The sequence below is a fragment of the Anguilla anguilla genome, chromosome 2 (assembly GCF_013347855.1).
Source record: "Anguilla anguilla isolate fAngAng1 chromosome 2, fAngAng1.pri, whole genome shotgun sequence".
Taxonomy (NCBI): Eukaryota; Metazoa; Chordata; class Actinopteri; order Anguilliformes; family Anguillidae; genus Anguilla; species Anguilla anguilla.
Window position 1 is genome coordinate 20,656,613 of NC_049202.1, and position 26,055 is coordinate 20,682,667.

Sequence of the window (26,055 nt, forward strand, 5' to 3'; positions counted from 1 at the left end):
ATGTCCCAGACCAGCAACTGTGGCTGCACCCCTAAACTGGGTGCCCTAAACACAAACGCTTCAGTAACAACGTATCTGTCTTTCAGACATTAAACCAAGGAGTGAGGTAATTAGGAGATAGAAAGGCTGTGGTCATTAAATATCCCACAACACTTAATGCTGAGTATGGGGTTTGTTATTATTATCATTATTAGCATCTAGCCGCAGACAGTAAATGTACTGAGTGTAAATTGAGAGCTTTGCAAGTTGTCCCAAGTTAACTTCATCTATTCCCCCACTGGCTCTCTCACAGTAACACACATCAGACTAGAGAGACACTCTAGTGGCTCACAGGAAGGGATGAGAATTACTTTTCAGTCGATGTCATCTTTGTATAAAGCGCTTCAGCAACACAAGCTCTCTCGTCATGCACATAAACAGGATTCGATTTTGAATTTGAGAGGCGCTGGCTCCCGAAGTGACAGACGGTGACTCCACTCCTGTGGGCGTGCGGGGGCGATTTTGCCTTGAGAGACAGGAAATGAAACTGGCTGGCTTTTGTGTCCTCTTCTCCGTGCCTCTCGTTTACACTTTTTATTACATGTGAGACAGTTCCGCAGGGTTCAGAAGCGGTAACCCGGGTGACAATCCCGCCGTTCCTCGTGTTGGGAGCGACAGGAGATGTCCAAGACGGGCGCGTTGGACTGACCACCGCTGTCTGCCTTCAGGGAATTCTTTCAAGGAAGGATGACGTCTGGATATAGAGATAACGTGTGTGTATGCATGTGCTGTATTTGCGCGTGCACGCGTGCCTGCATGTATATTTGAGTACATGCAGAAATATGCTCTGGACAGTGTGGGGGCTGGGGGTTTGCTTCAAAAACAGTGAGCAGCTCTCCAAACTACAAACAACCATACCACACATTCAAGGTGCTATTTATGAAACCAAAAACTGAGACAAAAAGCAGGCATGAAAGTGGGCCATTTAATGGGCTATTTACTAAAAAGCTATTATGCAAAGGATCCCAGCTGAAAAACATTAGCTTAAATATGGCATCCACTGGTAAAAGTATAGCTCTTGTACTTGTGGTGACAAAGCCACCAAGTGTAATGAGCAGTGTCCTATTGATTTAAGTACAAAAGACAGTACATTCTCATTTTGGAATGGGCCAGGAGCCAGAGGAACGAAAAGAGAAAAATGTCTTCGCAATGGAAATGGTAAGTGGGTGATTGCGCCGTACTAGGTCATCTTTCATCTCATCCAATAACTCTAGTACTGCGTGACTTGGGTGCTCATAGCCTTTGAAAATGTTTTCTTCAGACAACAGCAACAGAAATGTGTTGAACGGGAAAGTCTCCTTCTGGCAACAGTTACAGCAGCCATGACAGTACTGTCGCTCCATACCAAAGTTAACAGTCTTGCTCCCTCCGATGTTTAAAAAAAAGGGGAAAAAAATGCAATTACCTTTCCTGACACTGCAGTCAGCCTTGGCAAATGAATCAGGCCATTGATATGCATTTATTATGCAAAGACTCAACCTAATCCTTGAACTTGAGGAATACATATGCACTAAGACTAACCTGCAATGGTCCCGGTTTATATATAATTTACTATATGGTCATGTTTAGCATTGCACAGTGCAGTTTATATTTGGTTGTGGTGAAGTCGCAAGTAGTGATTCTTAGGAAATCTGGTAATTAAGGTTGCAATATAATGAATTACACAGGGTAGTGTATTTTACAGATTTATTCTTTTGTTGGTTTCTGTTCTATTTAATTAAATTTAAATAAATTTCCTGACAGGTTCTCTGGTCGCTACCTCTACACTGCTGATCTGCACAGAGGCACACATGTCCAACGCTTTACCAACCTGCCTTCTGGATGATAAACAAACCCGTGATTAGCCGAGGACACACCTGGTATGACCTGTCTGTTTCAATCACCTGACTCTGCTCTCTGCAGCTGGAGTGGGGAGTAAGCGAGACTGCCTAGCAACATTAGCTTCACTGAAAGACTTGACACAAAACAGTCCTTTTCCATTAAAGAGAGAGAAAGAGAGAGAGAGAGAGAGTAAAAGAAAACGGAAATCTTTCTTAATTTTTTACTCTTTCTTAATAACGGCTCATTGGTCCATTTATGTTAAAAAATTAAGAAAATTAATTATTGTGATACTTTCCTTGTATGGGAGTAAAAAGAGGGGGAGAAGCATTTTACCTCAGGAAATCCTTTCATGGTTTATTAATCAGCTGAGAGGAGAAATCTGGAGTAATCAGTCATGCTCAGCAGTGATGGAATGAGGAGATACACTCAGAGCTGGGGCTTACAAGGAGAACCGCACTGCTGCAAAAGAGGCAGGCTAAGAGTACTGTTCTGTACAGAAGGAATATATTCACACAGGCACTCACACACACACACACACACACACAGACATGCACTCACGCACTCTCACACACACACACACACACACACAGACATGCACTCACGCACTCATACACACACTCAGACATGCACTCATGCACTCACACACACACGCATGCACATACACACACATACACTCACGCACTCACACACACACGCATGCGCACACACATACACAGGCACACACGTACACACACACACACACACACACCATAAAATGCACACATACTGACGCATGCACATCCACACACACACACACACACACACACACAAGCTGCGTTGAGGGTAGGACCAGGGGGGAGGCTGGATGTTGATGACAGAGTGATAGAGCATCAGGCAACAGCATGAAAAGCGAAAAACAGACAGGCGGGACGTGAACTGGGAGGAGACTAACGCCCGCTCCCGCAGCAGACGGACCAGCCCAGAACAGACCCGCGTACGCCCTTTTACGCCAAGACCCGTAGACCGTGCAGCCGCGCTGGTCCATGCACTGGACCAGGACGGCTGGGAGAAGAAGGCGAAAGATCTATAATTCACAAAAGGAAGAGAAACACGGGGAACGGTGCAGACTGCCGAGTCATCCTCCCACCTGCCCCCGCAGCTCCATAACACCGCCGCCATCTCGCCGCACGCCAAGACCTGCTTAACCGAGCTGAAGAGTCCGGGGCTCAGACCCCGAACGTCCTGCCATGCGTTTCTTCTGCCCGCAAACGCAACCAGCTGATTTCACTAATTACTTCTACCTTCTGGCTGAAGAATTGTGCTATTTAGTAAATCCAGGTGATTGCAACAAAATACTGGGGAGGACTTTTACTTTATAAACCTGGATTTTCCACCTCTGCAGTCTAAATACCATTACTCTCATTCTGCCTCTCTGACAGAGCAGGGACACCTGGGAAGGGGGAGGTCGGCCCATTTCTGTGTGGCAGCTCCCCCGACCCCTTCTCCTTCTAATTATTTTAACAAAACAAAATCTATCCTACATAAAATAGACCATTGCATGACGAGATCAAAGCGTAGACAAGGATACATACCACACAGATAACAGACATTTCTATTCTTTTAACTTTATCCATGAAGTAAAAAGAAAAATGTGTCTGTATGTGTGCACGTGCCTGTGTGCGTGTATGTGTAGGGCCTCATATTTTTAGTTTTGCTGAAATCGTGGATTGAATCACAGAATCTGGGTTACATATCAGGCGCACACTTATTGAAGGTAAAAATAAGTAAAATCAGTAAACATTTGTAATTTCATAACATTTGATAACAAAAATAAATGAATAAATGCAGAAAATATAAAAAATATATATATATATTTTATATTTTTAAAATATAAAAATAAATATGGTTTAGGGGGGCATGATAAATAATCAAGCACCAGTTCCTCTTAGATTTAAGTATTAGATAAATGGTTCTCAGGTTTCAAGAAAAGTTTTAGTTTGGTTTCTCTCTTCTCCCTCTCCTTCTCACCATTCCATCCAGCCAGCTTGACAGCCCTGGCCTAGCCCTTGTGATCAGACTCGCAGTCTATCGCCAGTAAAATTCCTCTAACAGGCAATGGGATTCACCTCAGAATTTTAATTTGCAAATTTTTCTCAATTTTCTCCCCAGTTTGGCTGAACGTGTAGGCTACATGGTCAGAGCTCATGCTGTGAACCTTGCTGCCAGTGAGAGGGCGTGTAGACAGGAACACGGGTTCCTGAGAAGCACATGATGTCCCTGGCTGCCTCTTTTCACATGGCGGTCCACAAGTCGTGCCCGCACAGACGTGAGTCAGAGGAAGACACTTAACAAGCAGACCACAGACGTGAGTCAGAGGAAGGCACTTAGCAAGCAGACCACAGACGTGCGATCGACCAGCAGGGGTCTTTAGAGCGAAATGAGACACGGGGCCCATGCAACACATGGAGGGGCTACTGGGCAGCAGTGGCACAAACCAGAACACGGAGCCCATCCATCATGCACTAGAACAATGCCTTAGCAGCATGGGCACCCAGCAGGCCCAAAAATGCTAACATACCTGTCAAAAACTCACAGCGGGAGAAATCATGTAAGACTGAGTGCCAGTTGCCATGTTTGCAAGGTGACTTCAAAGTGAAACCTACACCAACAGACCCTCACCGGAGAGACGTCCCATAGGGCAAGACCAATAAGCTATCCCAGAGTTCCACTCAAAATCAGAGTAGAGCTGAAAGGCCAAAATAAATATTTCCATGCTGTCTGGACACGAAGGGTACTCTGACGCAATGACCGCGCAACTCTGCGGAAGGACAGAGGAGCGAAGCGAAGTGACGGACGGTGGGACCTAGTTCAGAGGATAGGCTCTCCCGAATTGATGGATGGCTTTGACATTATATTGCCTGGAAAAGCCTCTGAATATGATTGGGCATTCCAGTTCTGGACAGGAAAAAAGTGGTATAAAAACAAAGAAAATAAACCCAAATAACCCAAATGACTGTGGAAAAAAAACTAATGGAATCAATTTATCACAAACATTATTAAAGCACAAAAGCCACTGATAACAAATACGCTTGGTGTACATATCCTTCTGGCTGTTACAGGTACTTTCATTATGTGCACAACTTTTTTGCTCCATAATTCTACTTTTCTCTCCTCCTTCCAGCTGCGCTCAGTGTCCCTCAGGAAATCCGAGAGAAAACGATCATATATCTGGGTGTGAAAGTAAACAGAAGGATTTTGCACGACAGTTAATATGAATTACAATAATCCTATAACGGTGATGTGAGATTTACTCGGCGTGGATCTCAGTGCAGTCAGCAAGGTTGAGGGTGATGGTGCACAGCCAGGGAGATTAAAATCAATAATTATGACACAGGCCTACAGCAGCTCGGGATTAGCTCCAACAGTGGCCGGTGAAAAGGGGAATTTTCCCATTTTACAATGGCATCTTATGGTTCCTGCAATCCTGCTAACCCGTATAAGGTTCATCTCAAGGCTGTGGTCCTGACAGCAGTGATTACACGGCGATTTGGTTAAGGTCACATGACGGCTCAAGGAGACGGACATTGGCTGAGCCACGTTGGAATCATATTAGCGTCATAAACATTGCAGTGGTCATGACGACTTACGCACGTGGTTAATGGTATGCCGTGTGATGAAGAACAAATGGGCTGGAAACGACACTCTTGGTGCTAAATTAAGCACGGAAACAGGAGCCATCTGTGTGTGGACTCGTTTTATTTCATTCTGGATATTACTCAGTCCTGCATCTGCCCAGTATGGTGCACATTGTTGTCCGCAGCACCACCTTTGCGATGTACAGTACATGGTTGCTGAACAGTTTTGTGTTAAAAAAATAAAAATAAAAAAGTTTAGTGTGAGAGTTCTCAGTTGTAACTGTTAAAGGAAAAAGGCTGTGATTTCTTCTCTGCAGACTGATTGCTTTTTTTTATGTTCAAGGACTCGTTTCACTCAGACAAATTATTCCTGCTTGATAAACCTCGCTGTTCTGGTTTACGCAAAAGCAGCCTGATAAGGGACTATGGTAGGTTCTGTTAAAATATTGTGTGAAATTAAAATGGTGATGTTGTTCTTCCTCTTATCTTCCCTGTTTGACACACAGCTCTGCGTATCTCTGCTATCTTTATCCGAGCTCAGGGAACGATAGGAACATCAGATCGATCTGAAGTTTAAATCATGATAAGTCACTATGGAAATTAACCTGGCTGGATATCAACTCGAAACTTAATAAAAAGGACACAAACAAGTCGAGTATGAAATAAGATACCATATTTCTAAATATGGCAACTGAGCAACACACACACATGCACGCACACACGTATGTATGCACACACACACACACACACACACACACACACAAACACGCACACATGTATATGCACACACACACATACACCCAGGCGCACCCAGACATACACACACAAACACACACACACATACGAAAACACACGCACGCACACACACACACTACGGGGGAGAGCTCAGTCAGGGATGCCCTAAGCGTCTTGCCGTGGCATACCTCTCTCTCTCTCTCTCTCTCTCTCTCTCCCCTGCCTCCGACAACGTGAAAACTACGCATTGCAGTCTGGGAAAATGAGACAGTGGGGAAAATAAAACAATGGATCACCATCTGTCTTGCGTGGAATTTAATTAAATATTTATGTTGTCGCTGCAACGTAAAACGCTTTATATGAGACCCTGCGCTGCGCTCCGAAACTTGCCGCAGTGAAGGGACAGAACGGCCATTAAAATCTTCGCTGGCGTGAAGGGTGGCGAGGCCGTGTTTCATCATCATGCTGCAAACTTACTGACACGGCGACAAGAACAGTCATACGGCGCTTCTAATGATGTTTTCACGCGAGTATTTTCAGGTTTGATGGTAAAATATGAATATTTCGTTTTTCTTGGATAGCCTTACCCGTTAGGTGTTAGTAGATGCACCTGCAGTGACAGGTTGAGAAGACTGGTGTATGCACAGGAGAGTGACAAAAAAAAGGCCACCATGAACCACCACAAACATCTCCGGGCTAAGTGTTGTTTAACCGCACCCAGATGTCCATGTTTAAAAGCATTATGCTTTTCATGCGTACATGCACGCACGCATGCAGGCACACACACTCAAACACACACAGACAGCGTCTTTAGCTGAAGCGCTGACGCTCTCTCAAGTTCGACCGCAAAGTCTGCAGTATACTCAAATGCTTTCAAACCAAAGCTATATCACATCATACATTATGCAGGATGAACAAACACAGTTCATAGGGTTAATACTGCCGGTCTCGACATTGGTAGGCTGGAGGAGAGTACATTGTGAATTCTGATCTTTTTTTGGTGCAAACACCCTTTATTATAACAACAGGAAGAGCATAACTACTGGCCTGGCCTTGCCATGGCAACGGTAGAAAGATGTTATACATATAGATTAGAGTACACTCTGTTCACTGCCTGAGGAAGTGTGTGGAAGTGAATGTGTGTGCGTTGGTGGGTGGTTATGTGTGCATAAGCACATGGATATTGTGTATATGCAAGCATGGGTGCCTATGAGTATTTGCGGGTCAGTGTAACTGTGTGTGTGTATGTATGTGTGTGTGCGTGTGCATGTGAGTCTGTGTGTGTGTGTGTGTGTGTGTGTAAGTGTGTGTACATATGCATACACATGCATGAGCACGTGTCTGTTTGTTTTTTCTGGGAGAACAGAGGCGCCATTTGGTGTGGGTGTTTGGAGGAGGAAGGTCAATAAATATATAATCATGCAGCTTAGAGAGGAGCCCCCATTAAAGATTTCCAAGGGCACCCACAGCAACTTGTGAGCTTGAGTTAGACGCAATTGTTACATAGTAAAATCAGCCATCTCATATTGATTAACATAAAATGAATCATCATCATCATCATCATAATCAACATTTTGATTATCATTATTGTGTGTGTCTCCAGTATGTACATGGGCGAGCGTGTGTGTGTGTGTGAGAGAGAGAGAGAGAGAGAGAGAGAGAGAGAGAGAGATTTGGCATAAGTTCAATTTTCGGTTCAGTCAATTCAGTTTAACTCAAGTCAATTTAAGTCAGCCAATTGAAAAATCCTCGCACAACATTATACACATTTTGCAATTGATGAATTGAATGTCACTTCATTTGGCGAGGCGACTGAATTTGAAATGGAACTGACCCCAGCCCTGGAGCGCGTGCGCGGGAGTGTGCGCACGCTTGAGTGTGTGTGTGTGCTTGCGTGCGTGCGTGCGTGCATGCGAGCGGGAAAGCCGGACTCACGATGTGGAGCTCCAGGTAGTCTCCGAGCCCGGAAGAGCTGTCCACCCGCACCAGCACGGCGTCCTTCTGCTGCGTGCTGAACCCGATGGCCAGCCGGTCCGCCCGCGTGCTCGGCCGGTCGTTCGGCGGCCACGTGTACACGATCATCCCGCCGTCGCGGCCGAATATGTACGTCGTCCCCGCTGCAAAGAGGGCAGAAAGAAGAGCGGCCATGTCACGGGCTGAGCATGTGGACGGATCCGGCAGGGTTACTGTAGGGGAGTTAGTACGCATGTTTTTGCATGTGTGTTTGTGTATGCGTGCTTGTGCGTGTGCAAAAAAATGTGTGTGTTTGTGTGCGAGTGTGTGTTTCTGGGTGTGTGTATGTGTGCACGTGTATGCGCATGCATATGTGTGTTTGCATGTACGTGTGTGTATGTGTGTGTGTGTGTGTGTGTGTGTGTTTGTGTGTGTGTATGTGTCTGTGCGTGTATGCATGTGTGTGTGCGCGTGTGTGAGCTCTGAATGTCTCATCCCCATTCAGTCTGAAAAGACCTGGTCTGATAATCTTGGTAACGGCTTGCCCACAATTCACAGAAACAAAGGTGTTCATTAGGACGCAAACATCAGTGAAGATTTCAGTACAGCATTCAGTGTTCAGCATGTCTTCTCGTTAAGATACAGACATCGGCACAGCTTTCAGTGTCCAGACACTTTACTCTGCATGAGTGATAAACGGAGGGACAGAATAAAGAGCTTCCAGATGCGTGGTGTGGCGTACGGGCATGTAACGAGTCACCTGTGTGGCAGCAATCAATTTCAGCCAATGGGACGAGGGCTTAATTACAGCCATCTGTTGACCCCTACGGCATAGAGAGCACCATTAAGGATGCGTCCCATTACTTTTCACTCCTTACTTCCTTTCCTCCGCTCCCCCACTCGCCTTGTACCCAGAATTATGTGGAGGAAAGAAAGGGATAGAGACGAGTGGAGGAAAAGAGAGAATGAGGGGGTGTGAAGAAAATTGGGACAGCTTATCTGCTTCTCCGTCATCGTCGACTACTGATGACATAGCCCTATCATGTGCATAATTCTTTGGCTGAGCCCACAAATAGTTCCACAGATCTTATGCATGCCATTTAAAGCTGCAGAAATAGCTTGTAAGTTTCAAGCACAAATAGTTGCATGAACAGTAGCTTGTACAAACATGAGCCCAACATTGTGTCACGACACTAATGAATATGTAATCAGTAATGTTAAATAAAAGTATCCCATAGTATACAATCATAACAATTTACTAAAATTCCCGAATCCTGATTTGCCTAATATAGCAGTAATATGACAGCCTAAATTCGATTGCCAGTTCATTGCAGCTACTTAAGAAAAATTGTGGTAGGTTCTTGAAACAAACTTGTCGCTTGTTTCCTAATGTTCAGTGTTCACATTGAAAAACAATTATTTCCCACTGTAACATGAAATCAAATTTGTTGGTAATAAATATGCCATTGGAAATGGTTGAATAAATTAATTCATGCATACTACTCTCATACCAAAATAATTGTAGTTGCCATGCTTATTTATGTGTGAAATAATGTTCATTTAAGAAACGTTCATGCCCTAGCAAATAAAAACCTGCTTCCCCGTCTAAAATTTCTGAATTTGTCTGTAGGATAGCCGACAAGCCACAAAAACAAACTGCCATTTTGTTTTCCGTTACAGGTAACCTAGCCTCCGGGTAGGATGTTCTGCGTGATAATAACTTACTAAGCCTCAAACAAATTTGGCAAAATATCTTTCATAATCGGGGTAAGTTCTCTGCCATCTCCGCTTTCTAAATTTTGGATTTAGTGTCAGATTCTGTGGGAACGTCTTTCAATCTCTGTGGGCGTGAGTGTGAAGATGTGGCCTAGAAATGTGAAAACACTTCCACGGTAGCATACATTGATGTAGCCTTCGCCAGGAGGAGGTTAGGAGCCGAGTTTAAAACCAATTCGCTCATCTCCTCCAGTATTTGGACATATGACATTGGCACAGAGGAAACGAGGCGGTAAGGGAGGATACATTTTTTGGGTATTGGGACATAAGAGTCTTCATTCTCTAAACACAACACAGCACGGAACAAGGGCCTTTTTTCTGTGAGCAAAACATTGTTTACACCTTCACTCTTCACTCCTGTGGTCTAAACAATGCATACACTGCTGTGGCTTTGTTGAAACTGGAAAATGACATATTCACTAGTATTCACGTGGAGCGAAACAATACACTACAGATTGGAAATCTACTTAAAATGAATGTCAATATTAAGATTTCAATGCTCAGAACTGCATTTGAGAAATTCTGATGGCAGGATAGACACAATTACAGCCTTCTGACTGGAAAGGTCCAGGGGATTTCAATTATTTTCAATGCTGCCTCAGGGATGTGTGCTAAAAAAATGATGCAAAGAAAAGTAGTGGTTTAACGTGAGTAATTTCATCCAGGGTTTTGTTCAAGAATAAAGATGTCCATTCTTTCAGTTTACTAGTAACCATGGGATTTGAAGGGTGGGTTTTTTCATTTTTTTCTTCTTTCCTTCTGATGGATGGGGGGAATTGTTATTCGAGTTTAAGTATTGTATGCATACTTTTATTATGCAATAAAACAATTGTTCACAAAAAAGAAAACAATAAAGATAATACCACCATCAGAAACTACATTAGTACTAGAGCGTTTACTTACTACTACTGCTGCAATAAAAAATAAAACAAATAATAATAATAATAATAATAACTACCTTATTTTAGGACCATGCTACACTGTAGTTGATGACTCACTTTTACAGAAAGACAGAATGCGCTTTGTCAGCCCAGTTCACACAGTTTATATGCAGTCGACATACACTTATAGATCATCCATGCTCCAATACGACCATTTGGCGCCCCTCCTCTCCGCAGTCATGAATATTTAGGGAGGAGCTGCTCTGCGCAGGACAGCTGTGCCTTGTCTCCAGCTCTCAGATGCAGAGGCCGCTGTCTCCCACAGCTCGCCGCAAACGCATTTCCTTAAAAGTGCTGATTTGCGTGTCTTTGTTTCCTTCTCAGAGGATAGATAACATTTTTAGCTTGTTTCTGCATTTCTGCTCTCCTTGCCCTCTCTTCCCCTTCCTTTCCTTCTCTCTCTCTCTCTCTCTCTCTCTCTCCTTCTCTCTCTCTATTTCGACCTTATCATGCTCTCTCCTCCTCTCCCTTCTTCCTCCTTATCTGTCTTTTCTCGCTAACCCGAGCCACCCCTGGCCATCTAGTGTTCACTTCCTGTTCAGTCGTCATGGTGAAGCTCCGTCATACAGTGTCACCGCTTCCCGAAGCTCCCTGTGGCTGTCACCCCTGTACCCAACAGGACAGCACCCCGATGGCTGCCCATGCACTATCAGGACACCCCCCCCCCCCCACCCTAAAGATACACAAACACACCAACATTCTCTCTACAGACCCCTATGCTCCCTCTTACAGGCACCCTGTACCAATTCTGACAGCAAGGCTGCCCACCATTATTGTCAGAGAAGAAACCGAACAAAGAAAATGAGTCCCATTAGAATGTCGCCGCTCTAAACTAATACGCCTGCAAACATTCACACTCACACACACAACATGCATACACAAGCGTGTGCACACACACTCTATATTTAAGCTGCAGGTGACAGGGCTGTTCTGTGGGTGTGATGAGCTGGCGGGGATGAGGTGTAATGGCTTGGGTGTGATGCAGGAGTTGGGGTGATTTAGCGGCGCAAACTCAAGCGCTCTCATGTTCTTTACTGCTTGATGACAGCTCTCCAGACCCAGCTAGTAAATCCCCCGATCGCAAACGCGCAGCCATAACTCCTCAGACACGGCTCATTCATCTCCACGGAGGGTCGGATCACATGAGCTTCTCAATGAACTCCCTCAAATCTATCAATAATCTTAAAGCCGGGCACACAAGTGAAAATACACCGCTCGGTTGGAATGCTGTATTTTCGTGATTGGCGTCTGATAATTGGGTGCCTGTTGATTTATGGTTACTGGGAGATGTTTGCTAGCTCTGCATTTAGGTTGATAGTGATAACTGTAGTTGAGAGATGTTTGCTAGTAGTTCACTTTTGTTTAGTTACTAGCGATGTACTGTCATTAGCAGATGTTTGAAACTAGTGCTCTGTCGTTGGATTCTTAGCGATCTACTGTAGTTGGGAGATGTCTGCTAGTAATGTTCTGTAATTGTATTACTAGTGATTTATTGTAGTTGGGAGATGTCTGCTAGAAATGCTCTGTAGTAGGAATATTTGCAATTTACTGTAGTTGGGAGATGTCTGCCAGTAATGCCCTGTAGTTGGATTACTAGCGATTTACTGTAGTTGGGATAAGTCTGCTTGCACTGCCCTCCTCCTCTCTCACTCCATCTCTCACAACACAAGGACAGACAGTTGGGTTGGATGAATGGAGGGAGGGGTGGCACACAAATACATTGGAAGGATGAAGAGACAGACAGAAAAGAAGCGAAAGAATAGAGCGGCTCAAGCTCATTAACATACACTGTCGGTAGCATTTATTCCTCCTTCTCTTCCCATGCGTTTCAAGGCAAATGATCCGAAACCACGGAAATGTCAACACAACGCTCAGCCGACTCGTTAGAGGCGCGTTCCAAGGCCCGAGTGGCAGGCCGCCAGCCAGAGAGTGCCAGAATGCGTTTTCCCTTTGACCCCCCTAATTGCTCTCAGAGGGTCTGAATAACTAACAGCCATTTTAAACAGGGTCAAATGTTTTTCTCTTTTTTTTCTCTTAATGCTGAAGTCTATTTCCACAGCAATTAAATGAAGCAAGATCTCAGCATGAGACCATTAGCATCTTAAATGCATCCTCGATCTCCAGCGGAAATGCAGTTAAAACAGGGAGAAAGGGAGTTTCCACACCATTACACTGCCAGGAGCAGTCAGAGTTACCGTCGCCTAACCGACTTGCTAACTGCTGAAACTGCAACTGCTCACGCTTCACTTACAGCAGAAACGATAGGCTGACAACCTCAACTTACCTATGTAAATACTGCACTGCTAAACAAGAGAAAGCTAATACTGTTCTGTGCAGTATGCACAGACTGAGGGAAGGGATTTATTCACACACACACACACACACACACAGATATCTGCACCGTGTTCTTTCTATAATAGAGATAAAATGGAGCACAAGTCAAAGTTGGTCTTAGGGGCTGGGGCTCCTTCACACTTCATACTGACAGCTAAAATGCTGAATATGGTGTCCCCAGAACACTATCTTCCCCATGTATGTCACTTGCCTAACTGTAAACAGTGAGTGGTCGTGGAAGTTTTGGACTTTATAACTATTAAACGCTTTTGTTCAATGGATGATGTTTTTGTGTGCTGAAATGCCTGTTAGACTCTAGCCAGAATTCATTTGATCATTACTATTGGCTCACATTAATTTGAATTTGAGCCTGACACAATGTCCACGGTAAAAAGCTGGTCCACTAATGATTCCATTAGTTGGGGAGTTCAATACTGCAGTGATTTTATATTTTCCTTCTTCCCACCTTCATATTCATACATTTGTACATATGTTAGGCTCTATTCATGAACGCAATATTACAAATAAGGATCTGTGCCAGTACTTGCATAAAATGCTCCCTGGCAAAATGAGATGGATGCATACATATTTTCTTTTCTGTTGGGCCCTTTTACAGAGCGGGACCTGTTTATATTGAAAGTGGTCAAACAGCTAAATCTGCCTCCATTATAAATTCAACTCCCCCCCCCCCCCCCTTCCATTTAGCTGTAACACAGAGCGCCCCATTTCTCAATGTGACTCACGTGCAATTAAAAGCCATTCCCCAAGCAACTGGAGCTCTTATTACACAAGCCTTTAATTAATGAATATCCATTCGCTGTGGCTAGCAGGAAGCAGCACTATTCAGTTTTCAAGGCCTTCTCCTCTCTTAGGAAAATAACCCCATCAAAATGTTTATATATATACACACACACACAATAAGCTGGATAAGGTTTGGGACCAAGAGTTTTTTCCTGTATTTGGCTCAGTACTCCACAATTTTAGATCTGCAATCAAACAATGCACATGGGGTAAAATTGTGGCTACTCAGCTTTTATTAAAGGATATCTTAACACTTTCTGGTTTCCCAATGTAGAAATAATAGAACCTTTTATACATAGCCCACATATCTAAAGGCACCACAATGTTTTGGACAAATGGCTTCACAGGTGTTTCTGATTAGTCAGGTGTGTTCAATTGCTTCCTTATATTGCAAGTAAAAGGCAACTTTCAGTATCTATCCTTTATTCTAGATTTTTGATTGCCTTTGTAATCTGTTATTGGCATTTGTCAGCATAAGACCAGAGTTGTGCCTATGAAAGTCAAGGAAGCCATTATGAGGCAGAGAAATGTGCAAAAATGTCAGAGGGATAGGCCAAACCTTAGTCTTACAAAAATCAACTGAATTAAACATCAAAGAGAGAACTGGTGAGCTCAAAATCATGAAGGGCCTGGCAGGCCAAGGAAGCTAGTCTGTCTGAACACTTTACTTAAAACACCAGCACTTTTCCAAGCAGTGCAGAGCTGGCATTTGATAAGGCAGCAACTGCAGAGGATGAAAAGCAGTGAGACAAGTGTGACGCATGCTCAAGATTCCCCATCAAACAGCAGGATGGGAAGCTGATGCTCCTCCTTTCCTAGAACAGATGTGTTGCATCACTTCCTGTGAGGGTCATGATCTGAGTGGAGAATAACTCGTTGGAAATGGGCAGCAACCCAACCCCTCAAAATCAATTAAACCCTGCCAAAGTAGCTGCACATTTGAGCTGGCTCAGAAAACTTTAGCAAATACTGACTGCCATTTGCCACATGACCATTTCACAAATCAACAAGGCAGCAACAGTGACAGCGATGAATGACAGCCAATTAGATAGCAGCGCTAGAGAAGGCAGAGGAAAATGCTTTGTTTTTGAAAATCAATAAAATCAATTTATTTCAATGCAATTTCTAAAGAACCTGTGCCATCCATTATGGCTCCTGTTGCCTTCCAATAGTTTATCTCTCTCTGCTTTCACTCCTAGGTATTCAAATTTGGTCCTGAGGCCCCTGTCTATGCTGGTTTTCATTCCAACCACAATTTCAATCTCAGAATTGTAACAAGCTGTTATTTTCTTCTTAATTAGGTGCTTTTAATTTTTAGAAGGATTATTAATGCCCTTATGTCACATTATGTCAGAAATAGCTATGAATACCATGATGAATAAAAATCCCATGTTTACATTCTGTGCACACTGTGCTATATTGCAAGCAACTGCATAAAAAGAGGTTACAAAATTATTTAAAGGATCAAGTAAAAGACTGTTGTGAATCAACACTCCTAAATGGTGATGATTGACCAAAAAATGTATGATTTACTTAATACTTAAACACGTGTTCAACTACCTAATTAGGAACCAACTGACTCCCTCAGTCCTGAATTTGATCAGTTAAAAATTTTTTGTTACCCCTCTTCATGCAATTGTTTGCAATATAGCACAATGTGCACACGGGACATTTTTATCTTAATAGCACGCATAGCTATTTCTGAAATAATGTGGCTTAAGAGAGTAAATAATCCCTCCAAACATGAAAAGCATCTAATTAAGAAAAAATTAAATCTAGTTAAAATTCTGGCGTTGCAATTGTGGTTGGAACAAAAACCAGCATATACAGGGGGTCCCCAGGGCCGAGTTTGAACACCTAGGCTTTAATTACAGTAACTAGAAGATTGAGAGTTAAATGATCGAATCACGGTGCTTTCCTAATCATGACACAGTGTGAAAAATTATGATATATGAAGTGACATCACAATGACAGCGCCACATCCTAATCTGGCTCGTTCCAGTGTGAACACGGGGCCCATCCCAAGCATGACGCACTGAGGGAGGCTTGGCAGCAGTGCTCCTGTCATGTGACACATTGACAAAAGGCTTCTCTGCCAAAGCCATCTGCTTAAGCGCCATTCTTCTGTGAGATAAAAAGGAAAAACACAAATATCGCTTTTAAAAGTGTGTCAAGACTTTTGTACATCTTTCAGCGGTCGTCTTTCGCATAGCAGATTGGTATGCTGCGTGTTGCGTCTGTCGATCTGACGTTTGTGATCCCACAGGGCCGTCAGATGAAACGCAGATCCACACTGTCAGAACTGAGTCATTACCCAGGCTGAGCATCTGTCTTTCCCTCAGTGATGAAGACCATCCATCCATCATCACAGAGCACAGTGCTTTCCCCACTCTACAGGGACACAGTGCAACTTATCGCTCTGTGAAGACGATACAAATACATAAAAGATTGCTCCCGATGAACAGGGTGGCACTTAAAAAACTCCAAAATAGATAATAATCATACGACAATGTTCTCATGAATGTTTTCATAAATGGAGGCTTTCAAAACTTTGAAAAATCAATAAAAAAATCATCAACTGCAAAAAAGATACGAACAAAAAAGTGATAGATTGACACCATGCAAAAACGAAACAGCCTATCTCTAGGGCATTTGGGGCCTGTTTCATTTGAAGCTGTTTCAACGGACAGGGCACTCCTCTGGTCCCTGCTGGACTCGTGTAAAATCCGGTTGACTTGATTTTGCACTGAAATCTTTAGTCTGTGCAACACTGAGTTCACTAGGAGATACAAAACTGCAGTCTGCTCACAGACTCCAGTATGAGCAGCTGAGCGCCCTGCAGCAACAGCTGCCTATCTCACTGAACGCCGAGGGCCACAAACATGCGTCCAAACTCACTGCCCCTCCACGCTGTTTCGGTTCAAAATTATGAACTGAAGTGTTCAGCTCCAGGGGGAGGATTTGCTTTTGCTTGTCAGGAATCGAAAGGATGCGTGATAAGATACACCGCATTGAACCCCGTGGGGGTCATTTGTCCTCTGCATTTGACCCATCCTAGTTATTTAGGAGCAGTGGGCAGCCACAGTGCAGGGCCCAACTCCAGTTCCGAAGCCAGTGCCTCGGTCAAGGGCAATGGGAGGAGGATGACTAACCTGACATGCATGTCTTTTGGCGTGGGAGAAAACGTGAGTACAAACAAACTCCATGCAGAAGGCCATATCACATGTCCCTGCATCCACAGTGTGAAAGTATTTTGCTGATTGTATAACTTAGTGAAAGGAGATACAGTAGAAGAGAAAAAGCACTGTCCTTTAGATGAACCAGGGTGTACGTGACGTAAAATGTGTGAATAAGTTGTGTTTATTTTTTCCCTGATATGCGAAACATCTGTTATTTATCCACCTGCACTACAACTACACTACAAGCACCCTTGAACTGTTTACAACACCCTTTGTTTTTCTACTATCCCAACTCAGGTAGATTTTTTTTTTTCCTATACACAGAAAAACTTTTAAAAAGTGTATTGCCTTCTCCCTCAGAGATGTTTTGCACTTCTTAGTCTAGAGATCTGCCCATACTGCAATAAGGCCTTACAGCCCAAAACAGATAGTCACGACTTTCCACGACAACAGGAATCAATGCCGTTAAAACACAATCAAATTAGACTTTAGGGTCAGGATGTCTGCGTAATGAGAAAAGCATTATACGGGTCTGATGATATCCAGTTACACATTACTGTCCAGGTCTTATCTATCAGTCATCATCAAAAAATCAATTGGAAAAGAAATATATCTCTCATGGGGTTTTTAAAAAAGTATGTCTTCTTGACTTCCACGACCACAGCCCCTCTCACACATGCCAATATCGACCCGCACCAAGCACAACCCAATGGTCCAGCCTCAGCATGTGCTTTTTTAAACTGGTCTCAACCAGTTTCAGTGGGTTCTGGGGCATTTCCATGTCTGTCATGCAGGAGATTTTAAACGGTTTTGTTCATGCTTTGTTCAAGTGACCAGCTTGTTTGAAGCAACAGCTGAAAAGATAGTTAACTATAATTGTGACTGTGGACATGTGAATGTGAAATTGGAAAATGGGGTCACAGTGAATGTGCTTTAACCAATCATTGGGTAAGTAGACTATGCCAAGACAATTTTATGGCTCAAACCAAACAAAGAGCAGCCGTTTTAGAAAAGGAACAGAGATAGAATTATATTGATACATACTGATATATACTCTGTAAATTGAGAGAGAGAGAGAGAGAGAGAGAGAGAGAGAGAGATGAATAATCTCTGTTTTTATTTCTCTCTCCATTGGGGACCCCATCTTTCACCCTGGCAACCCGCATCTCTTGAGCGACTGTTGTGATGCTGTGACCCTTTTTTCATCCCAGAATTCCCCAGGTCTTCCTTTCAATACCTGCTCTCAGAGACCAGTGCCCATGTGAACAGTCCCCTTCTCTGCAGCTGCTCACTGCAACTCAGGCAACAGGACATCAGGGAAAACACTCAAATTGATGAAAACTGTCTTTTAAAAATGCCTATGTAGTTCTGAGGGGAGTTGGATACACCTCTTTTTGGACTTTTGGAAAACGAGGCTCACATTCTCTCTGATTGTAAATATCTGCGGACACACAACCATCGCATTACAAGTGGCAAGATAATACGAAAAAAAGGTACACTCATAAAACCATGCAGGCTCACTTTCCTACCTAAGTATAATATTACACATTTTATAGTGGCCTCATATTGACATTTATGATCCTTTCAATGTTATTGAGTTTGTTTACATGTTAATGGTTCTGAATTTTCGTACTTGCTTTTGTATATTGATCTTTTATTTTATTCTTTTTTTTTTTTTACCAGACGATGAACTTCATGTTTTTTTTTTTTTAAACAAATAAAGTTAATGGAACTGAATTGAACTGGTCTTAGAATGTTCTTGATGTCCTGAGAAACCAATTAAAAACAAAGAATTTGGTTTATCTTTATTATGAGCTGGACTCCTAGCCTCTTTTGCCTCTCTACTTTATGAACAGACAAATCACCTTTTGAGGAAACACTGGTTTTAATGTACATAACCTTTATTTGTCTATAGTTTATACTCAATATTTACCTTCATATTATTCTTCAGTTTATGCCATGCATTTTGTGTATCAATTGATTTTGATATGTGCCAACAACAAAAGTATTTTTTTTTTTGGGGAGCACGGTTTGGCATCCTTGTTTTATAGGTACTTTAAAAATTAAACCTGACTGGCCAAAATTTTATACAAATTGACCAACTGGACACCAGTGGACATCAGGGGACTCTAAAGAAGGTGTCCTCGCAAGTGTGACAAGGCAACGCCTTTAGGCTAGATCAAAGGTTAGTATGGAAACACCAGAGAATGGTAATACGCATGTTGAAACGACTGGTTTAAAAAAGACCCCAGGGTAATTACAGGATAGTTATATAAAAACTGGACCCACACAGTATTAAGTGACTATATTACCTGTGTAATTGCTCTGCAGTTACAGTGTAATTATTCCAAGTGCTCAATATTCAGTGGAACTAATTCATGTGAGAGGTGAGAGTTGGTATAAATATTGGCTCAAGCTCATAAAGTACTTCTGGAACATTCCTGCCTGTTGAAAGATAGATAAAAGATAGATAATATATATTGAGGGACACAGTCTAACATAAGCCTGCCTTAACCTTACAGTTTGTTCATAGAGTTGTGAAACCTTGGCTGTTTTCCCCCCGTGGGCATCGATTAGAGTTTAATTAATTTTAACTGCATGGGTCAGCTGCTCTGATACGACTAATAAAAATTAGTGAGCCAAAGAAAGTCTAGGAGGGTAGGGACCCCACCATTACCCTCGCTCACCTCTTTTCTGTCTCTCTGTCACTTTACCTCCCTCACACCATTTATAAGATGGACAAAACAGAGCTGGAACAGCAAGAACGTCAGGATTGCATAGCTACAAACAATTGTTACTCATGAAAAATTTTCTTTACATGTCTTTCAATGGAGTTATATTTTTTGTGTCTTTAGGTTGGTTTGGTCATTTGTGCTTTTTCCCTTCACATGGTCTGTTTTGCTAAGACCTTTAGCGCGTGAAAAAGCTTTTAGAATACACAACACCAATATCATGATTGGCCATGGCATTTGCTTTGCACCAATTACTGGGTGTGTTATTAGTTCTCTGCGTACGTCTTAGTAAATCAGGCCTACGGTATACGGTTTATAATCCTCTTCCCCTCCTACATGCTTGGTTTAATATAATGTAAAATAAAGGTCTTTATAAAGTCTCTCTTCTCTCTCCTCTCTCCGCTGTTTCACTTGCTCCTCTCTCTCTCGCTGCTCTGCCGAGTTCATAAATCAAATGAATCTGACTGAATTCCTTTTGCGTTCCTCACTGGCTATACCGGAGTGCGTCATACAGGGGGGCGGTGGAGGATCACCATGGTAAATCAAACATACGGGCGCAGCCATCCACCGTTTGCTTAATAAGTCTGACCATATTGGCAGTTTAACGGCATCATCGATATCAACCTTTACAATTCCCCGGCCGGCCACTCTGTCTTAAGGACAGGTCCAATTCATTATCAAAGTACAGGGGAAACCACCTCTCCCCCCGTTCGATAAAAAAAAAAAACCCTCTCTGAAAATCAATACAGTCTAAGACTCACCTTACTCACAATGGCCAGCAGAATCTCAAGCAGCACAATGCACATGAGTTTTTCCTCTGAATATAATCATTTCATCAGGTCAACCGCAGATACCCTCACAAATGCCTTCTCTTACTCCTAAGACAGCATACATTAGCCTGTGACCTCTTTCTCAGGGTTGATTTGAGCTATCATTAAACCACTGATAAGTAATCGGGAAGCTCCGGTGCTTTAAAACCAAAGGACTGGACTGTGGTTTTAAGGTGATAACCGGGATACCAGGATGGGAAACTAGAATTTTGTTTGACTGAAAATGAGTCAGAGGAAAGATAGACATATACAAAAAATGACCACAAAAAACAAAACAAAAAAAACAATGCATAAGCCTATTCTATGGCCCATTCAATGTGGTGTGTGGACAAAGCCCCACGTTTTCGGGTCAAAACCAGACTGTGCCAGTGTAGACTGTGGCCGGTAGCTCCATAGGGCATGCATAATTGGTTTTTCCATCACACAGGGTTCAGTTGATTAGGGGTCCTCATTTCATTGCTATCTAGCTGGTCAATCAGGCGCCCGTGGACTGCATGCTAAAGTCGCATATGAAAGAAAGGGCATTCTCCATTTGTGGAACTTTCACTCCACAAAAAAAGTCTTTGAAAACATTGTTTCCTGCTGTGCATGAGATTCTGACTTCAGACAACCTAAGCTTGACACAGTGTTTGAGACACAGCTTCAAAATTACTGAGCTTGAGAGAGTCAGAGACTGTTAGAGCTGTGGGATTCTCAAACTAAAGGGTGGCAAAGGTTGAGATTGTCTGAGATTGAAACTGTTTAAAATCGAGAGGTACAGAGAAGCAGTTAGGGCAGTGGGATTCTGGATCGGGGGGGTACACTGCATGTTCTTGTGTATGTGGGTTAGAGATTTTCATTCTAGTTCATTCCCTGTTGGAGAATTTAATGACTCCTCTATAATATTCTGCCATATATATATAAGCTGTATATTGGTCTCTGTTTCCGCCCACCATCATACAATGGCATATCATAATTTGGAGTCAGAGAGTTCAAGACCAGCCTTGAGATAATGATGTATACCCTCTAGATAGTAGAGAAAATGACAAGACTAAATGGGCTGAATGGCCTGGACTGCTGATTAAAATTTTATTCATATTATGTTTGTGTGGGTTAGGGATGTACTGTTCAGTTAATTTGTTGCCAAAATATTCTAGAATGAAGATTTTGTATCGAGAGTAAAATTGTTACAACTGACCAGATATCAGCATGGGTGTTAAATAACACACGCTACAAAACGGACTGCTTTTTAATATTTTATCTGTCACCCTGTGTGGCCCACTGTGGCTGACTATTATTATCGGTATTGATTGTAAGAAGTTGTTATGGTTAAGTTCATTAAGAATGTCAAAGTGATATACTTAGATGTTCAGGGATAACAAGATAAAGATACACTTTTGAATGCATCAAAAAGGGCTTAGTTTGCCAGCCAAAATAATGAAAAACTACGGCCCTGATGAATGGCGAGCAAGGCCACAGCGCATCCAACACGTTTTTATTTTTCTTTCCACGTTTCAATAAAAGCTTTTAACTTTACCATTAAGAGTGCCTTGGATTCCTTCTTGTTTTCCACTTGTACTTCAAAATTTTGAATGGCAAACTAAACCCTTTTTGATGCATTGATATTTTCTCCTCCTCCCCTTTCCAAAGATCACCTTCTTGGCCATTATCTTTGTCCATGTAGGGCTCCTTCTCTAACTTTAATCACTTTTTTAATTTTGCAGATTTGTGGGTGAGTGATGTTAGACAAAGGAAACCTCAGCTTTGTTGCAAATTAAAAATTACTGTTGTAAGACATGATGTTACAAAGAGCTATTCAAGACAACATCATAATAGCTCGATTCTACTGCTACTTCAGAGCCGTATCTTCTCAAAAGAGCATCATAATGGCTGGATTCTATGGTTACTTTAAAAGCTTGATGTACTCCAATCCAGTGGGACTGGATTTTCCTGGGACTTTCTTCATCTCTAAATCAGACAGCTTTTTCCCATTACTGAGCAACAATAGAATTTTTTATGTCATTTACATAACCTTTAGTGGCAAAATGACTATTTTTCAAAACTATTCTTGAATTAATTGATGACATTGAATATGATATTGAACCTGGCTCCAATAACCACGCTACTGTAGTAAACATCATTGATTTAAAATGGTCCAATTCCATGAATTGAATAAGTTGTACCAAGAAAAAAATGAAGAGGTCCATTTATTGGCCATTCAACCAATCTCATCTGCAGCTCAATGGTTCTTTTTTAGTTATTATAATTCCTGCACCATTATTTGCTTGCAAATTAAAATTGATCCCTTGTAAAATGACAGCCCTGTTTCTAATCAATGTCACTGAATCAGCTTGCTAAACTTAAAAAATACACGCAAGCAAAAGCAGCCTTTTAAGTTATTTAAAGTAAACCTTTGCATTTAAGACCTTGCATTGAGGGGTAGACTCAGATATAACTAAGGCAGTATAAAAAATATGAAAATTGCTGTGACCTTCACAAAAAATATATTTTATGGAGGTTGACCTTATGGCCGATATGTCACGTTTCACAACTGAAACTGAATCTGACATATTATTGCACATGTGAACTGTCCTCACTACTATTTGAGTGTGGTCCCTTGATTTGCATCAATAGTTGCATTGAATCAGTTGTTAACTTTGTGCAGATAGCAGATAGTGCAGCTTTTGCCTAAGAAGCAGCAGAAACTGTGCTTGGCATTTTCCCCTAGTATCTACAAAAGAGTAGGGATGTGAGAGAAGAATAACAGGATAAAAAGCTATCAATAACAGACCTCTGTCCCCAGCTTCCTTTATGGGAAAGCTGGATGATAAATGGGCTTGATTATCCCATTTCACCACTGACACTGGTTGGGAAAAAGCTATGGCTTGTTCATAGCTTTCATAGCTTGTCCCTTGGTCACTGTTACCTTTAAACTTTGGTCAGCCCATTTTAATATCTCGTCATTTCGTTTGCAAAACAGAATTTTTTCATGCCACAATAATGCTTCATTTATTCAATATTGTTAGCAATCTGTGTGTGTGCGTACGTGTGTGCGTGCGTGCGTGCGTGCGTGCGCGCGTGTGTAATAGATACAGGCCATAGTAGCTCAAATGTCCTTAGATTTGTTTATCAAACACTCAGAAAGAGATGATTCCTCACAGACAGCACAATGAAGCTCTGCAAAAATATAGAGATGAATACAAACAAACAACGGCAACTCTAATTACTGCACTGACAAGAGAGGGAGATTGGAAGAAGGGTAGTAATTACTTGGAGTAACTCATGCAGAAAGCAGTATTCTGAAGAATGTACGTGTATGTGTGTGTGTGTGTGTGTAGGGGGGGGGGGGGTGTGGGTGTAAACATGACACTATCACCATCCACCTCTTGATACTGATTAAACACTACCAAACTCAAATAACTAAAATCAGACAATATTCTTTAAAGGATATAAAGTTGTTTCAAGTCAAAAGGGGATTACTCTCTTTTGACTTAAAACTAAGGGTTCATTTGGAATTCTGATTTCCTAACCAGTAAACAGGAAGCCCTATGATCTTGAAGCAGCCGACCTGAACTGATAGAAAATAAATACATAAATAAATGAATTTAAATAATCATTGTCATTTCATGTGCGACAGTGTGTCAGTGTATGATGCGTTTTGTGTGGGACGGTACGCTTTTGTGCGATGCGTTTTGCGCGAAACTGCGTGAGATTACGTCACTCTAATCCAAGCCCACAGGACAGAGTGAATGTGCTGGCCTTTTATTAGCAGAGTAATCCGCCTCTCTCCCTTACAATCTGAGTCACCGCGTAAGCAAGCCGGCGAAGCGCTCCTCTGTTATTCAGTTAACCGTGTGGCTGGAGGATGTATAAAGACGCAGAAAGACGGAGTGAAAAGACTGAGTGGCTGCAGCAGAGAAAGTGGAGGGGGGGTGGGGGGGGGGGTTGGTTTCGGGGGGGTGCTTATACACTCTCATCGGCCAATATCTAATGCATACGGTTCAAATGGCATACATAGGCTCATATACATGTGTGTGCGCAGCAATTCAACACAAGAATATTGAGGTAAAACACCCTGAGCTTATAAAGATGTTGTTTTGAGGGAGTACTAAAGCTGTCTGACTGCAATGCTCAGGAAACAGCCGGGTAGTCATCCTTTGAGTCTGGAACAGAGCACTGCCATGCTGGCACCGAGCTGCTTCCCTGCAGCTGTAGGGACTGTGCCTCAAGGGAACAGTCTGCTTATCAACAGCGCCACGCCGAATCTGGAGACAGGAGAGCGCTGGTGACATCACCAACTCTGTGTGCACTGTGTCTCAGGAGAGGATAGCAGGTATGGGAACGCCGGCTATCTATACGGTGCGTCAGGAGAACTCAACACTTACGACATCACCAGCTTTTCACACTGTATTTTGCAAGAGAATAGGACTCCAGACTCCAGAAATTCTCCACACTGCACTTCACGAGTAGTGAAGGACTGTATGTTATCATCAGCAAAAACACATCTGACCTTCTTATAAATGTCTCCTTCTTTCCACACAGGAAGAAACCAGTAATGACATCAACTTGTTCCAGCTCTCTCAGTCCTGGCCAATCCTGGCTAGTCCTTGCCTTTATGTACATATACAACTAAACTGTAAATGTGGATGTCTTAATCTGTTTCAGATTCTTATACGTGTACTTCTTCCACTGCAGTGCTGTTTTAAAGCGATTTGTGGAGCTATTCTACCTTTCTCTGGCAGAATAGAGAAAGCATTAGTCAAGCATTAGTCGATGGTAATGCTTGTCTACAGCTCTGTGATATTTTGCAGTTGTCTGTGCAATGAGGGGTTGGCACAGTAACATCCTAAAAAACTGCAATAGACTGAAGCAGAAGCAATTTACATGTGATGACTGCATTACACCACCAATACCCAGATGTGTCTTCTACCATTCCAACATGATACCATTTAAGAGCACCCAACAGCTCACAGGTGTAGTAGGATACCAAAACCACACATGCATGCATGCACACACATGCACACACACACACAGGCACACACATGCGCACACACACACACACGCACACACAAACGCACACACACACACATTAGTACAGAATTCTGAAGTTCATACACAGCTCGTCACCCTCCATCCTCTCTTGAAATCAGAGATGACCTGCAAACTGACCGGGCTTTCCAGCACTGACCGGAAAATGAATGTCTCTTTGCATCACATTCAAAAGCCCATCGGCAGCACACCCACACAGGGCTCACACTCCACATGCAGAGTGCATCCCTAAAGCTTTCCGGAAACCTGCATAACATCTTCAGTGCCATCAT

General features: G+C 42.6%; 1 protein-coding gene across 26 annotated transcripts in view; it reads right to left on the minus strand.

Annotated features, from left to right (window-relative positions):
- Positions 1-26,055, minus strand: part of nrxn1a (neurexin 1a) — a 253,804-nt gene that overhangs the window by 55,272 nt on the left and 172,477 nt on the right. For all 26 annotated transcript variants that reach the window (XM_035405914.1, XM_035405901.1, XM_035405905.1 and 23 more), the window contains one exon: positions 8,145-8,326. In XM_035405914.1, coding sequence (XP_035261805.1) covers positions 8,145-8,326 — 182 coding nt within the window. The remainder of the gene's footprint in view (positions 1-8,144; positions 8,327-26,055) is intronic.